The sequence below is a fragment of the Coregonus clupeaformis genome, chromosome 25 (assembly GCF_020615455.1).
Source record: "Coregonus clupeaformis isolate EN_2021a chromosome 25, ASM2061545v1, whole genome shotgun sequence".
NCBI classification, from domain to species: Eukaryota; Metazoa; Chordata; class Actinopteri; order Salmoniformes; family Salmonidae; genus Coregonus; species Coregonus clupeaformis.
In genome coordinates this window covers 4,881,066-4,897,085 of record NC_059216.1, presented here as the reverse complement: position 1 = coordinate 4,897,085, position 16,020 = coordinate 4,881,066, and the positions used below count along the sequence as shown (strand labels likewise).

The 16,020-nt window shown below is 43.3% G+C and overlaps 1 protein-coding gene across 6 annotated transcripts in view; it reads right to left on the bottom strand.

Annotated features, from left to right (window-relative positions):
* LOC121539367 (transcription factor IIIB 90 kDa subunit) overlaps window positions 1-16,020 on the bottom strand; it is a 56,435-nt gene that overhangs the window by 27,182 nt on the left and 13,233 nt on the right. For all 6 annotated transcript variants that reach the window (XM_041847804.2, XM_041847806.2, XM_041847802.2 and 3 more), the window contains 5 exons: window positions 12,371-12,464; window positions 12,127-12,253; window positions 11,946-11,985; window positions 11,739-11,831; window positions 10,895-11,170 (listed from right to left, as the gene is read on the bottom strand). In XM_041847804.2, the coding sequence (XP_041703738.2) occupies window positions 10,895-11,170; window positions 11,739-11,831; window positions 11,946-11,985; window positions 12,127-12,253; window positions 12,371-12,464 (630 nt within the window). The remainder of the gene's footprint in view (window positions 1-10,894; window positions 11,171-11,738; window positions 11,832-11,945; window positions 11,986-12,126; window positions 12,254-12,370; window positions 12,465-16,020) is intronic.

The window sequence follows — 16,020 nt, the reverse complement described above, 5'->3', positions numbered from 1 at the left end:
ACTAGACGATTTTTCAGTCTGCTCAACTGTAGCCTACCTACAGTATGTGCCCTGTCCCATCTGGCCAGGGGAAATTAAGCGGTAACATTATGTATTTCTAGCCTAAGCCAATTTATTTGTGTTAAGAGAAAATGTGAACGTGATCAAATTTGGTTTATATTCAAAACTTAGGTTTGGTAGGCCTTTTCAATCCAATCCAAAAGGCTAGACTGTGTTAACTTTTTTATTAGAAATGCATACGCCTACACAATGCAACCCTGCACAAAGCAAGCTCAGCCATGTTTGTTATATTGTCAAATCACAGTTGGGTCGTTCCACCAATTGGGTGCCTTTTGAGTAGTGTAACTTCGCAAAAAAATTACAATATTTTGTTTCACCTAATTTTAACTTTCTGTCATAACGAGCGCATGTTCAACTTAATAGAAAACATGTTTTCCCATCTCAAGAGGTTAAATACAATTACTAATAAGTGCCAATTAAAGTAACAGGGTTGACGATTTAATCTTAAAATCAGCCATAAATCCTTGTGACAGGGGGAATGGAAGCTTGTTGTGTGTGACAGGGGGAATGGAAGCTTGTTGTGTGCAACAGGGAGGGGCAATTTAATGCAACCTTCACAAATAAAAATGAATTGTTAAAACATTTCTAGCCTGTCTATCTATGAGTAACAGGATTGACGTGTTATCCTCAACCCGCTCAGTTTTCCAACACAAAACACCAGAAAATGGCCAAAAAGATTAGAACCAGCTCACCTGCCTTTTACACTAGGGTTTGACTATAAGATGTTCAATGTTTCTTTTGGAAAAAAATATTCTAAAAGGAATAGTTTCACCATATTAAAATGAGAGTTCATGTAACAGGGTTGACCTTAAATTGAGAATCCCCCCCATCAAATTAAACACTAATCACATGAAATGAATAATAAAATCGCCAGAAATGACTGTGATGGTGAAAACTTGGAGAAATGTTGGGGTTAAGTGGGTTAAAATCTTCCTAGAGGGTGAACAGAGGGACATGTCATATAAAAAAAAAAACTAATTCACTGCATTTTCCATGTGGTCTATATTAAAAAGGGCACTTCATTTAATATAACAGGCTTTTAAAATTCTATATTTGTGCACAATTTCTACTTAAAATATCAAAGGGACGCAAAAGGCAGTCATTTGTGGAACAACCCAGTTGTCTCTGTGTAACAGAAACCCCTCTGTTAGTCTAGTTTTAAAATAGAATTCATATGAACAAGTACAAGGCTGCTGCAGTTTGACAGGGTTTTCATCCTCCCTTGGGCCAGGAGTTTTTTAGAACTATGTGACCTGGTTAGAAACACTCTGGTCCAATCATCATAGCCCATATAAAACCATTTTACAACTAATTCAGGGTTCGTACAAACATTGGCAAGTTGGCATTTAAATTATTAATATATTCTAAAATATGTCAGAATAATGTGGCCGACGCAAGCACACATAATAAAGCCTATACAGCGCATTCGGAAAGTACTCAGACCCCTTCACTTTTTCCACATTTTGTTACGTTACAGCCTTTTAATTTTTTCTCAAACTACACACACAATACCCCATAATGACAGAGCGAAAACAGGTTTTTAGAAATGTTTGCAAATGTATTAAAAATAAAAAACAGAAATACCTTAATTACATAAGTATTCAGACCCTTTGCTATGAGACTCGAAATTGAGCTCAGGTGCATCCTGTTTCCATTTATCATCCTTGAGATGTTTCTACAACTTGATTGGAGTCCACATGTGGTAAATTCAAATGATTGAACATGATTTGGAAAGGCACAAACCTGTCTACATAAGGTCCCACAATTGACAGTGCACGTCAGAGCAAAGACCAAGCCATGAGGTTGAAGGAATTGTCTTTAGAGCTCCGAGACAGGAGCTGTGTCGAGGCACAGGTCTGGGGAAGGGTACCAAAACATTTCTGCAGAAAACTGAGCAATCAGGGGAGAAGGGCCTTGGTCAGGGAGGTGACCGAAAACCTGATGGTCACTGAAAGAGCTCCAGAGTTCCTCTGTGGAGATGGGAGAACCTTCCAGAAGGACAACCATCTCTGCAGCACTCCACCAATCAGGCCTTTATGGTAGAGTGGACAGACGGAAGCCACTCCTCAGTAAAAAAGGCACGAGAGACCGCTTGGAGTTTGCCAAAAGGCACCTAAAGGACTCTCAAACCATGAGAAACAAGATTCTCTGGTCTGATGAAACCAAGATTGAACTCTTTGGCCTGAATGCCAAGCGTCACATCTGCAGGAAACCTGGCACCAACCCTTCGGTGAAGCATGGTGGTGGCAGCATCATGCTGTGGGGATGTTTTTCAGCAACAGGGACTGGGAGACTAGTCAGGATCAAGGGAAAGATGAACGGAGCAAAGTAGAGAGAGATCCTTGATGAAAACCTGCTCCAGAGCGCTCAGGACCTCAGACTGGGGTGAAGGTTCACCTTCCAACAGGACAACGACCCTAAGCACACAGCCAAGATAACGCAGGAGTGGCTTTAGGCCAAGTCTCTGAATGTCCTTGAGTGGCCCAGCAAGAGTCCGGATTTGAACCCGATCAAACATCTCTGGAGAGACCTCAAAATAGCTGTGCAGCGACGCTCCCCATCCAACCTGACAGAGCTTGAGAGGATCTGCAGAGAAGAATGGGAGAAACTCCCGAAATACAGGTGTCCCAAGCTTGTAGCGTCATACCCAAGAAGACTCGAGGCTGTAATCGCTGCCAAACGTGCTTCAACAAAGTACTGCGTAAAGGGTCTGAATACTTACGTAAATGGACATTTCAGTTTCTTTGTAAAAAGAAATTCTACATTTGCTAACATTTCTAAAAACCTGTTTTTGCTTTGTCATTATGGGGTATTGTGCGCAGATTGATGAGGGGGGGAAACAAGTTAATCCATTTTAGAATAAGGATGTAATGTAACAAAATGTGGAAAAAGTCAAGGGGTCTGAATACTCCGAATATACTGTATGTCCATGTAGCGGTAGCATTAATCTCACCGTCGCCATTTGACATGTTGAAGGGTTATTGTATCATGTTTTTATAACAAGAAAGTGACCAAAAACCGGGTTCATTTTGTAAAGGAAGGCTTTGTATGGAAAGCCAAGTTGAAGCCAACATTCGATGTTGTCGTCCTCATAATAACCTTGCATGTTTTTAACGCAACAGAGTAGCCTAACACCCGTCAACTGAAACAGCGGGAAACAAATGAAAGCGGCAACATCTCTCACAAAAACTGATCACAAATGAAATCACAGATAATTATAATTGGAGGAAAACTCTGATACAATAATTTCACTGACTTTTCAAGCACCAAATTGAGGAAATGATTTTCAAGGTATTCCAGTACTTGAATTTCGGGGGCTCCAAATTCAAGTACTTCAAGCACTTCTAGTGCCTTGTGCAAACCCTGTGATTAATCACTATGTCATATCCTACACAGGGATTGAAATTAAGGTCTGAAAGGTACTTGACCATCAGGCAAGTCAGCAGTATTTTTTGGTTGCCCAAAGATTATGTTTACTTGCCCTAAAATGTGAAAATAGTTGTTTACACGCAGAAATGCCATTACTTATCGGTCACTTAATTAAACAGGGAGGAATTACACTTTGGTTCTATTTTCAAGATTGACGCGCAGCTCACGCCCGAGAGCAATAGGATAAAGTGTCTTGTGATCTGCTCGCCCTGAGCAAACTTAGGCTTTCGGTGTAGTAGGTAAAATACATTGACTGCTTTAGCGACACCCCAAGATAGGTCCTTTATTAAGACTCGCACACATAGCACCGAATGTGACATCTGACCACCAACATTTTTCACATGATTCTACATGTAAAATCAGTGCACACTCAGTTCGCAAATTACATTCAGGAGGTGCTAAGTAATCTCGGCCAGCAAATGTTATTGGTGTCTGAGCACTTAGGCTACTGGAATTCTTTGCAGTTTGGTTGTTTTCAGGTAACAATTAAATAAAAATCACCTGCCTAATGGGGTAACCACAGAGCAGGCTCAACTTGCCCAGCTGTCATAAATTGTCCGCCTTTCACTTAAAACAATGGCAATGATGGGAACCAGAAAACAAAATCACCATGAGCAAATTTAGAGCAGGCTCAAGTTGCCCGACTGCTCAGTACAGCCTGCCGCAGGCAATAGGGCAACCCTCAAGGTCTCTTCTACAACTACGTTCTGGAGGTTTACCTGGTTCCCATCAAGAGAAAAAAAAATCTCCCCACCAATCTGGGGCCTGTGGTGCAACCTCTGATATAGACGTTTGTGACAAAGTCATCCTGAGGCTGCCGAGTCACAAAGATTTGCCAAGACTGGCTGCTCTCTCCCTGACTCAAGTTTAAATGAGTCTAGAGACTAAAGAATCTAGACTAGAGCACACTTCAAATTGTAACAATCTTTCTAGCCATGCCTCTGGTTTCCACCTTTCAATACAGGCTTGACGGATGGATGATAGATTGAGTGGACTAAAACAATATTTAGTGTCTTAAACACATGAACGGGCTCTCAAAAAGGACCCCCTCCCCCCTTTCCTCTTAAGCCGTGCCCAAACTAACAGTGCAGAAAACACACTCTGATCACACACACACACACACACACAGGGGATGAAAGAAACCACACTAATGACAAGGTACAACTCTGTCCACTTAATGCTTCAAAGATTGAGCTGGGGGGCCCTTGAACCTCTGCCCCTCCCAATCCCACCACAATTAGCCAGGCCTGAGAGACCACTGGCAGCCTGCATCCCTGGATCAACCATCTTCAGAGATACAGCTCCAAATGAAAACAAAGAGGTACACACCAACACTAACACTGGCTTCCTTTAATCATCCTCTCTCACAACGAGATCAGATTTTTCCCATTTCGGACATGGCGGATGAGATCCACATGACAAATGTACAACAACGACTCAAACGAACGTCAGTCAATAAAACCTTTTGATACGTTAATTTTAAAAGAATCAGATTCAAAACAATTTTAAAACCAACCCGAGCTAATAATCCATTCTACTGACAATAGAAGGTCAAGAAGACGTTTCTGTCTAGGTTATAGGTTGAGAGCTTTTGTGAAAGAGCAAAGTTAGAAAGATATGGCAGCAAACCGGATGGACATCATGGAAATTATCGGAGAGGTTGAGGGTAGAGGAAGTTGAGGAGTAAAAGAAAACAAAATATAATTATTGTAAAATTCACTGTGTCCATAAAATGTATATAGTATGTATAAACTGGAAGTAGAGGCCTAAGCGTTGTTGTTCACTAGTTTACTCCAATTAGGGGTGGTGGGGTTGGAAAGTAATAAAGGGAAATATATTTTTTAAGGATATGTATAGATAGATAGATGTGTGTGTACATACATATATACACATTTCAAAAATGTTATAAATTGATTAGCATTTTAATGAGGGAAATAAGTATTTGACCCTTCTGCAAAACATGACTTAGTACTTGGTGGCAAAACCCTTGTTGGCAATCAGAGGTCAGACGTTTCTTGTAGCTGGCCACCAGGTTTGCACACATCTCAGGAGGGATTTTGTCCCACTCCTCTTTGCAGATCTTCTCCAAGTCATTAAGGTTTCGAGGCTGACGTTTGGCAACTCGAACCTTCAGCTCCCTCCACAGATTTTCTATGGGATTAAGGTCTGAAGACTGGCTAGGCCACTCCAGGACCTTAATGTTCTTCTTCTTGAGCCACTCCTTTGTTGCCTTGGCCGTGTGTTTTGGGTCATTGTCATGTTGGAATACCCATCCACTACCCATTTTCAATGCCCTGGCTGAGGGAAGGAGGTTCTCACCCAAGATTTGACGGTACATGGCCCTGTCCATCGTCCCTTTGATGCGGTGAAGTTGTCCTGTCCCCTTAGCAGAAAAACACCCCCAAAGCATAATGTTTCCACCTCCATGTTTGACGGTGGGGATGGTGTTCTTGGGGTCATAGGCAGCATTCCTCCTCCTCCAAACACGGCGAGTTGAGTTGATGCCAAAGAGCTCGATATTGGTCTCATCTGACCACAATACTTTCACCCAGTTCTCCTCTGAATCATTGATGTTCATTGGCAAACTTCAGACGGGCCTGTATATGAGCTTTCTTGAGCAGGGGGACCTTGTGGGCGCTGCAGTATTTCAGTCCTTCACGGCGTAGTGTGTTACCAATTGTTTTCTTGGTGACTATGGTCCCAGCTGCCTTGAGATCATTGACAAGATCCTCCCGTGTAGTTCTGGGATGATTCCTCACCGTTCTCATGATCATTGCAACTCCACGAGGTGAGATCTTGCATGGAGCCCCAGGCCGAGGGAGATTGACAGTTATTTTGTGTTTCTTCCATTTGCGAATAATCGCAGCAACTGTTGTCACCTTCTCACCAAGCTGCTTGGCTATGGTCTTGTAGCCCATTCCAGCCTTGTGTAGGTCTACAATCTTGTCCCTGACATCGTTGGAGAGCTCTTTGGTCTTGGCCATGGTGGAGAGTTTGGAATCTGATTGATTGATTGCTTTTATACAGGTAACCAACGGAGATTAGGAGCACTCCCTTTAAGAGTGTGCTCCTAATCTCAGCTCGTTACCTGTATAAAAGACACCTGGGAGCCAGAAATCTTTCTGATTGAGAGGGGGTCAAATACTTATTTCCCTCAAACTGCAAATCAATTTATAACATTTTTGACATGCGTTTTTCTGGATTGTTTTGTTGTTATTCTGTCTCTCACTGTTCAAATAAACCTACCATTAAAATTATAGACTGATCATTTCTTTGTCAGTGGGCAAACAAAATCAGCCGGGGATCAAATACTGTATGTACAGTGAGGGAAAAAAGTATTTGATCCCCTGCTGATTTTGTACGTTTGGCCACTGACAAAGAAATGATCAGTCTATAATTTTAATGGTAGGTTTATTTGAACAGTGAGAGACAGAATAACAACAAATAAATAAAAAAAAACATGTCAAAAATGTTATAAATTGATTTGCATTTTAATGAGGGAAATAAGTATTTGACCCCCTCTCAATCAGAAAGATTTCTGGCTCCCATGTGTCTTTTATACAGGTAACGAGCTGAGATTAGGAGCACACTCTTAAAGGGAGTGCTCCTAATCTCAGCTTGTTACCTGTATAAAATAAACCTGTCCACAGAAGCAATCAATCAATCAGATTCAAAACTCTCCACAATGGCCAAGACCAAAGAGCTCTCCAAGGATGTCAGGGACAAGATTGTAGACCTACACAAGGCTGGAATGGGCTACAAGACCATCGCCAAGCAGCTTGGTGAGAAGGTGACAACAGTTGGTGCGATTATTCGCAAATGGAAGAAACACAAAAGAACTGTCAATCTCCCTCGGCCTGGGGCTCCATGCAAGATCTCACCTCGTGGAGTTGCAATGATCATGAGAACGGTGAGGAATCAGCCCAGAACTACACGGGAGCATCTTGTCAATGATCTCAAGGCAGCTGGGACAAAAGTCACCAAGAAAACAATTGGTAACACACTACGCCGTGAAGGACTGAAATACTGCAGCGCCCGCAAGGTCTCCCTGCTCAAGAAAGCACATATACAGGCCCATCTGAAGTTTGCCAATGAACATCTGGATGATTCAGAGGAGAACTGGGTGAAAGCGTTGTGGTCAGATGAGACCAAAATGGAGCTCTTTGGCATCAACTCAACTCGCCGTGTTTGGAGGAGGAGGAATGCTGCCTATGACCCCAAGAACACCATCCCCACCGTCAAACATGGAGGTGGAAACATTATGCTTTGGGGGTGTTTTTCTGCTAAGGGGACAGGAAAACTTCACCGAATCAAAGGGACGATGGACGGGGCCATGTACCGTCAAATCTTGGGTGAGAACCTCCTTCCCTCAGCCAGGGCATTGAAAATGGGTCGTGGATGGGTATTCCAGCATGACAATGACCCAAAACACACGGCCAAGGCAACAAAGGAGTGGCTCAAGAAGAAGCACATTAAGGTCCTGGAGTTGCCTAGCCAGTTTCCAGACCTTAATCCCATAGAAAATCTGTGGAGGGAGCTGAAGGTTCGAGTTGCCAAACATCAGCCTCGAAACCTTAATGACTTGGAGAAGATCTGCAAAGAGGAGTGGGACAAAATCCCTCCTGAGATGTGTGCAAACCTGGTGGCCAACTACAAGAAACGTCTGACCTCTGTGATTGCCAACAAGGGTTTTGCCACCAAGTACTAAGTTATGTTTTGCAGAGGGGTCAAATACTAATTTCCCTCATTAAAATGCAAATCAATTCATAAAAATGTTGACATGCGTTTTTCTGGATTTTTTTGTTGTTATTCTGTCTCTCACTGTTCAGACAAACCTACCATTAAAATTATAGACTGATCATGTCTTTGTCAGTGGGCAAACGTACAAAATCAGCAGGGGATCAAATACTTTTTTCCCTCACTGTATGTATGTATACATACACACACACAGTGAGGGGAAGAAAGTATTTGATCCCCTGCTTATTTTGTACGTTTGCCCACTGACAAAGAAATGATCAGTCTATAATTTTAATGGTAGGTTTATTTGAACAGTGAAAGAACAGTGTGAAATGTTAGAATAATAGTAGAGAGAATGATTTATTTCAGCTTTTATTTCTTTCATCACATTCCCAGTGGGTCAGAAGTTTATATACACTCAATTAGTATTTGTTAGCATTGCCTTTAAATTGTTTAACTTGGGTCAAACGTTTTGGGTAGCCTTCCACAATAAGTTGGGTGAAATTTGGTCAATTCCTCCTGACAGAGCTGGTGTAACTGAGAGGTTTGTAGGCCTCCTTGTTCGCACACACTTTTTCAGTTCTGCCCACACATTTTCTATAGGATTGAGGACAGGGCTTTGTGATGGCCACTCCAATACCTTGACTTTGTTGTCCTTAAGCCATTTTTCCACAGCTTTGGAAGTATGCTTTGGGATCATTGTCCATTTGGAAGACCCATTTGCGACCAAGCTTTAACTTCCTGACTGATGTCTTGAGATGTTGCTTCAATATTTCCACTTAAATTTTCCTTCCTCATGATGCCATCTATTTTGTGAAGTGCACCAGTCCCTCCTGCAGCAAAGCAACCCCACAGCATGATGCTACCACCCTGTGCTTCACGGTTGGGATGGTGTTCGTCGGCTTGCAAGCGTCCCCCTTTTTCTTCCAAACATAACGATGGTCATTATGGCCAAACAGTTCTATTTTTGTTTCATCAGACCAGAGGACATTTGTCCATAAAGTACAATCTTTGTCCCCATGTGCAGTTGCAAACCGTAGTCTGGCTTTTTTATGGCGGTTTTGGAGCAGTGGCTTCTTCCTTGCTGAGGGGCCTTTCAGGTTATGCCGATATAGGACTAGTTTTACTGTGGATATAGATACTTTTGTACCAGCATCTTCACAAGGTCCTTTGCTGTTGTTCTGGGATTGATTTGTACTTTTCGCACCAAAGTATCTCCCGAGTGGCGCAGTGGTCTAAGGCACTGCATCGCAGTGCTAGCTGTGCCACTAGAGATCCTGGTTCGAATCCAGGCTCTGTCGTAGCCGGCCGCGACCGGGAGACCCATGGGGCGGCGCACAATTGGCCCAGCGTCGTCCAGGGTAGGGGAGGGAATGGCCTGCAGGGATGTAGCTCAGTTGATATAGCATGGTGTCTGCAACGCCAGGGTTGTGGGTTCGATTCCCACGGGGGGCCAGTATGAAAAATAAAAATAAATGATGTATGCACTCACTAACTGTAAGTCGCTCTGGATAAGAGCGTCTGCTAAATGACTAAAATGTAAAGTACGTTCATCTCTAGGAGACAGAACGAGTCTCCTTCCTGAGCGGTATGACGGCTGTGTGGTCCCATGGTGTTTATACTTGCATACTATTGTTTGTACAGATGAACGCGGTACCTTCAGGCGTTTGGAAATTGCTCCCAAGGATGAACCGACTTGTGGAGGTCTACTATTTTATTTCTGAGGTCTTTGCTGATTTCTTCTCATTTTCCCATGATGTCAAGCAAAGAGGCACTGAGTTTGAAGGTAGGCCTTGAAATACATCCACAGGTACACCTCCAATTGACTCAAATGATGTCAATTAGCCAGAAGCTTCTAAAGGCATGACATCATTTTATGGAATTTTCCAAGCTGTTTAAAGGCACAGTCAACTTAGTGTATGTAAACTTCTGACCCACTGGAATTGTGATACAGTGAATTATAAGTCAAATAATCTGTTTGTGCATGACAGAAGTAATTTTTCCAACAATTGTTTACAAAGTAGATGTCCTAACCGACTTGCCAAAACTATAGTTTGTTAACAAGAAATGTGTGGAGTGGTTGAAAAACAAGTTTTAAATGACTCCAACCTAAGAGTATGTAAACTTCCGACTTCAACTGTATATACAGTGGGAAGAACAAGTATTTGATACACTGCCGATTTTGCAGGTTTTCCTACTTACAAAGCATGTAGAGGTCTGTAATTTTTATCATAGATACACTTCAACTGTGAGAGACGGAATCTAAAACAAAAATCCAGAAAATCACATTGTATGATTTTTAAGTAATTAATTTGCATTTTATCTACTCGGTTTGATTACAAGTCAGCCTGCAGGCGCCCGGCCCACCACAAGGAGTCACTAGAGCGTGATGACGCCTAACCCGGACGACGCTGGGCCAATTGTGCGCTGCCCTATGGGACTCCCAGTCACGGCCGGTTGTGACACAGCCTGGGATCGAACCCGGGTCTGTAGGTCTGTAGTGACACTCAAGCACTGCATCATCAAGACCTCTGCACCACTCGGGAAGCCCAAGCGAAGGTCTTTTAAGGGAGTATGTGAGCACACTCGTTTGGGTCGCCTAGCCGACTTCGGCTAGCCGCCAGCCGAACTGAAACATGCTGACGCCTTAAGCGACAGGTTTGCTCACCGTTCTCCTTCTCCTCTCCGATGCACTTGCTGATGGACTCTGGGAGGCCCAGGCTGGCTGCGGTGGGCATGGGCCCTAGGAGGGAGACCAGCGATGGGCCTCTGCGTGGAGGTCTTTCCTTCTGCCTCTCTCCATCCCCTTCCTCCTCCTCGCCAGAGAGAACCTGGTCACACAGGTCCTTGTTGAGGTGCTGGGCCACAGCCTTCAGCTCCTCGTCCTCCCCATCAGGAAGAGATATTTCATCATCATCATCATCCTCCTCTTTTTCCTGGGGATCTAGGAGAGGGGGAGAAAAAGAACAAGACGTACTTACGTTTCGTCATGAAACTGATAAAAACTTAATTATCTGACATGATGCAGAAAATGATTTCCTCAATAATCCTACGGTACCATTAAGCTGTCAAAGTATCATCATGATGACAGCCCTCTTAGTGTTGATAAAAGCCCAATGTGTGTTATAATTTTGACTCCCAGCCCAGGCAGAGGAGCAACAGGCCTGCAACATGCTGCCAGAGACAGCGGCCTCCCCTGCTGAGGCCATGCAGTGGTCATGCAACACCACCAGCTAGAGGGGTGCAGATGGTTAGAGAGTTTAGCCCATCACAGTTAGATAGACAGCAAAGGTGCGTCATCATAACATTCTCATTTGCACTTTGAGTGAACATCAAATTTGGTCACCTAAAAAAAAATATTTCTGTGTATTTAGAGAAGTTTCAGGCTCTAGCGACAATAGACTGGCAGAATAGTGAGATATTCCCTCCTCCACAGGGGGTTCTAGCTGATGGACTGGCATGGCTGTCGAGCGCAGCCGTAGCCCTCTGCGCCGTACCCCTCTGCGCCGTACCGGCTTTTGCATAGGAGCCATACATCCCTCTCAACTTGGTCCGGCTCTGCTCCAGCTCCATCTCAATCTCATCCTGGTACTCATGGATCTCGCCTGTTGAGATAAAACCCAAACAACTCTGCTGACTCCACTCTAACTTTATATTCTTTGGAACTTTATGAAGAGTTTTTTGGTTAAAACTGGACTAGACACTGATCATAACGGTACCTTGAACATCGCCAATCTTCTTCTCCAATTCTTCCTCAAGCTAGAAGAAAAAAAACTAAAGATCAGTGTGAGTAAAAAAAAAAAGAACGTACCACATTGGGACAAAACACAGGTTAAAACACGGGACAAGATAAATAAATAAGGGGGGCACAGTTGTATCCTCTTGGCAGTTCCTCCTCACCAGCTTCATTCTTTTCTTCCTCTGGCCAGCGATGAAAGAGGGCGGGTCACATTCCTGGTCAAGATCCACTTTCATGAACTCCTCAATGGTCAGCTGACTGGTGGGCGTGTCCTCAAACTCATTCAACCTGAACCATGAGAAAGAAAATAGTCAGCATACTCCTCATAGAGATGACTGAGAACATGCAAGGCTAATCAGATTTCCTTTAGAGGATGCTGTAATGTGCTTCTCAAGCAGCTCTCACCTCTTTCTTAGTGTGGCCTCGCACACCTTCACTACACTGATGATTTCTTTGATGGTACGGCGGAACTCGTGCATGCGAGCAGCGACCAACAGTGCTGAGAACACAAACACACACAGGTGAAACAAACTATCCATCACACACACACACACACACACACACACACACACACCCCCCTTGCCGGCACATACAGTGAGGGAAAAAAGTATTTGATCCCCTGCTGATTTTGTACATTTGCCCACTGACAAAGACATGATCAGTCTATAATTTTAATGGTAGGTTTATTTGAACAGTGAGAGACAGAATAACAATAAACAAATCCAGAAAAACACATGTCAAAAATGTTAAATTGATTTGCATTTTAATTAGGGAAATAAGTATTTGACCCCCTCTCTATCAGAAAGATTTCTGGCTCACAGGTGTCTTTTATACAGGTAATGAGCTGAGATTAGGAGCACACTCTTAAAGGGAGTGCTCCTAATCTCAGCTTGTTACCTGTATAAAAGACACCTGCCCACAGAAGCAATCAATCAGATTCCAAACTCTCCACCATGGCCAAGACCAAAGAGCTCTCCAAGGATGTCAGGGACAAGATTGTAGACGTACACAAGGCTGGAATGGGCTACAAGACCATCGCCAAGCAGCTTGGTGAGAAGGTGACAACAGTTGGTGCGATTATTCGCAAATGGAAGAAACAAAATATCTGTCAATCTCGGTGAGGAATCAGCCCAGAACTACACGGGAGGATCTTGTCAATGATCTCAAGGCAGCTGGGACCATAGTCACCAAGAAAACAATTGGTAACACACTACGCCGTGAAGGACTGAAATACTGCAGCGCCCGCAAGGTCCCCCTGCTCAAGAAAGCACATATACAGGCCCGTCTGAAGTTTGCCAATGAACATCTGAATGATTCAGAGGAGAACTGGGTGAAAGTGTTGTGGTCAGATGAGACCAAAATGGAGCTCTTTGCCATCAACTCAACGTGTTTGGAGGAGGAGGAATGCTGCCTATGACCCCAAGAACAACATCCCCACCGTCAAACATGGAGGTGGAAACGTTATGCTTTGGGGGTGTTTTTCTGCTAAGATAACAGGACAACTTTGACGGACGATGGACGGGGACATGTACCGTGAAATCTTGGGTCATGGAAAATGGGTCGTGGATGGGTATTCCAGCATGACAATGACCCTAAACACACGGCCAAGGCAACAAAGGAGTGGCTCAAAAAGAAGCACATTAAGGTCCTGGAGTGGCCTAGCCAGTCTCCAGACCTTAATCCCATAGAAAATCTGTGGAGGGAGCTGAAGGTTTGAGTTGCCAAACGTCAGCCTCGAAACCTTAATGACTTGGAGAAGATCTGCAAAGAGGAGTGGGACAAAATCCCTCCTGAGATGTGTGCAAACCTGGTGGCCAACTAAAATAAATGTCTGACCTCTGATTGCCAACAAGGGTTTTGCCACCAAGTGCTAAGTCATATTTTGCAGGAGGGGTCAAATACTTATTTCCCCCATTAAAATGCAAATCAATTTATAACATTTTTGACATGCATTTTTCTGGATTTTTTTTGTTATTCTGTCTCTCACTGTTCAAATAAACCTAACATTAAATTATAGACTGATCATGTCTTTGTCAGTGGGCAAACGTACAAAATCAGCAGGGGATCAAATACTTTTTTCCCCTCACTGTAAATACACATTTGCTTTAAATGAGTCAGAGGACAAAGTGTGCATAATTCCTTATGAATTGTTTATTAACTACAGTGGGGGAAAAAAAGTATTTAGTCAGCCACCAATTGTGCAAGTTCTCCCACTTAAAAAGATGAGAGAGGCCTGTAATTCTCATCATAGGTACACGTCAACTATGACAGACAAAATGAGAAAAGAACATCCAGAAAATCACATTGTAGGATTTTTAATGAATTTATTTGCAAATTATGGTGGGAAATACAGTGGGGAAAAAAAGTATTTAGTCAGCCACCAATTGTGCAAGTTCTCCCACTTAAAAAGATGAGAGAGGCCTGTAATTTTCATCATAGGTACACGTCAACTATGACAGACAAAATGAGAGAAAAAAAATCTTTATCATTTCGTTGTTTGTTATTATGTACGTTTCTCGCAAAGTTCATTACTTTGAACACCAGGTAGCAGTTTTTGTTTCAAAGTCTGAGCTAAAGCCTTTAGAGTCCATACAAGGATAGTGAGTATGTTACTAAACCTTGATTAACTTTGTGTTTTGTGTCCAGGGGGAAACTGCAGGGCCAGTGGCATGTTGCTCCACTACAAACCAATGGGCTCTCAGGACCCCCAGCAGCTACGCATGGAGGCAGCAGAGGACAAGAAAACCGCCTCCTCATGGCTTGCTGCCATGCACAAGGTACACCACGATAACAGGCTGGCTTGTGTTTTTAATATGAATGCTATATTTGACTTAAAGATACTACTGAAATGTACAGTGGGGGAAAAAAGTATTTAGTCAGCCACCAATTGTGCAAGTTCTCCCACTTAAAAAGATGAGAGGCCTGTAATTTATCATAGGTACACGTCAACTATGACAGACAAAATGAGAGAAAAAAATCCAGAAAATCACATTGTAGGATTTTTTATGAATTTATTTGCAAATTATGGTGGAAAATAAGTATTTGGTCAATAACAAACATTTCTCAATACTTTGTTATATACCCTTTGTTGGCAATGACACAGGTCAAACGTTTTCTGTAAGTCTTCACAAGGTTTTCACACACTGTTGCTGGTATTTTGGCCCATTCCTCCATGCAGATCTCCTCTAGAGCATTGATGTTTTGGGGCTGTCGCTGGGCAACACAGACTTTCAACTCCCTCCAAAGATTTTCTATGGGGTTGAGATCTGGAGACTGGCTAGGCCACTCCAGGACCTTGAAAGGCTTCTTACGAAGCCACTCCTTCGTTGCCCGGGCGGTGTGTTTGGGATCATTGTCATGCTGAAAGACCCAGCCACGTTTCATCTTCAATGCCCTTGCTGATGGAAGGAGGTTCTCACTCAAAATCTCACGATACATGGCCCCATTCATTCTTTCCTTTACATGGATCAGTCGTCCTGGTCCCTTTGCAGAAAAACAGCCCCAAAGCATGATGTTTCCACCCCCATGCTTCACAGTAGGTATGGTGTTCTTTGGATGCAACTCAGCATTCTTTGTCCTCCAAACGCGACGAGTTGAGTTTTTACCAAAAAGTTATATTTTGGTTTCATCTGACCATATGACATTCTCCCAATCCTCTTCTGGATCATCCAAATGCACTCTAGCACACTTCAGACGGGCCTGGACATTTACTGGCTTAAGCAGGGGGACACGTCTGGCACTGCAGGATTTGAGTCCCTGGCGGCGTAGTGTGTTACTGATGGTAGGCTTTGTTACTTTGGTCCCAGCTCTCTGCAGGTCATTCACTAGGTCCCCCCGTGTGGTTCTGGGATTTTTGCTCACCGTTCTTGTGATCATTTTGACCCCACAGGGTGAGATCTTGCGTGGAGCCCCAGATCGAGGGAGATTATCAGTGGTCTTGTATGTCTTCCATTTCCTAATAATTGCTCCCACAGTTGATGTCTTCAAACCAAGCTGCTTACCTATTGCAGATTCAGTCTTCCCAGCCTGGTGCAGGTCTACAATTTTGTTTCTGG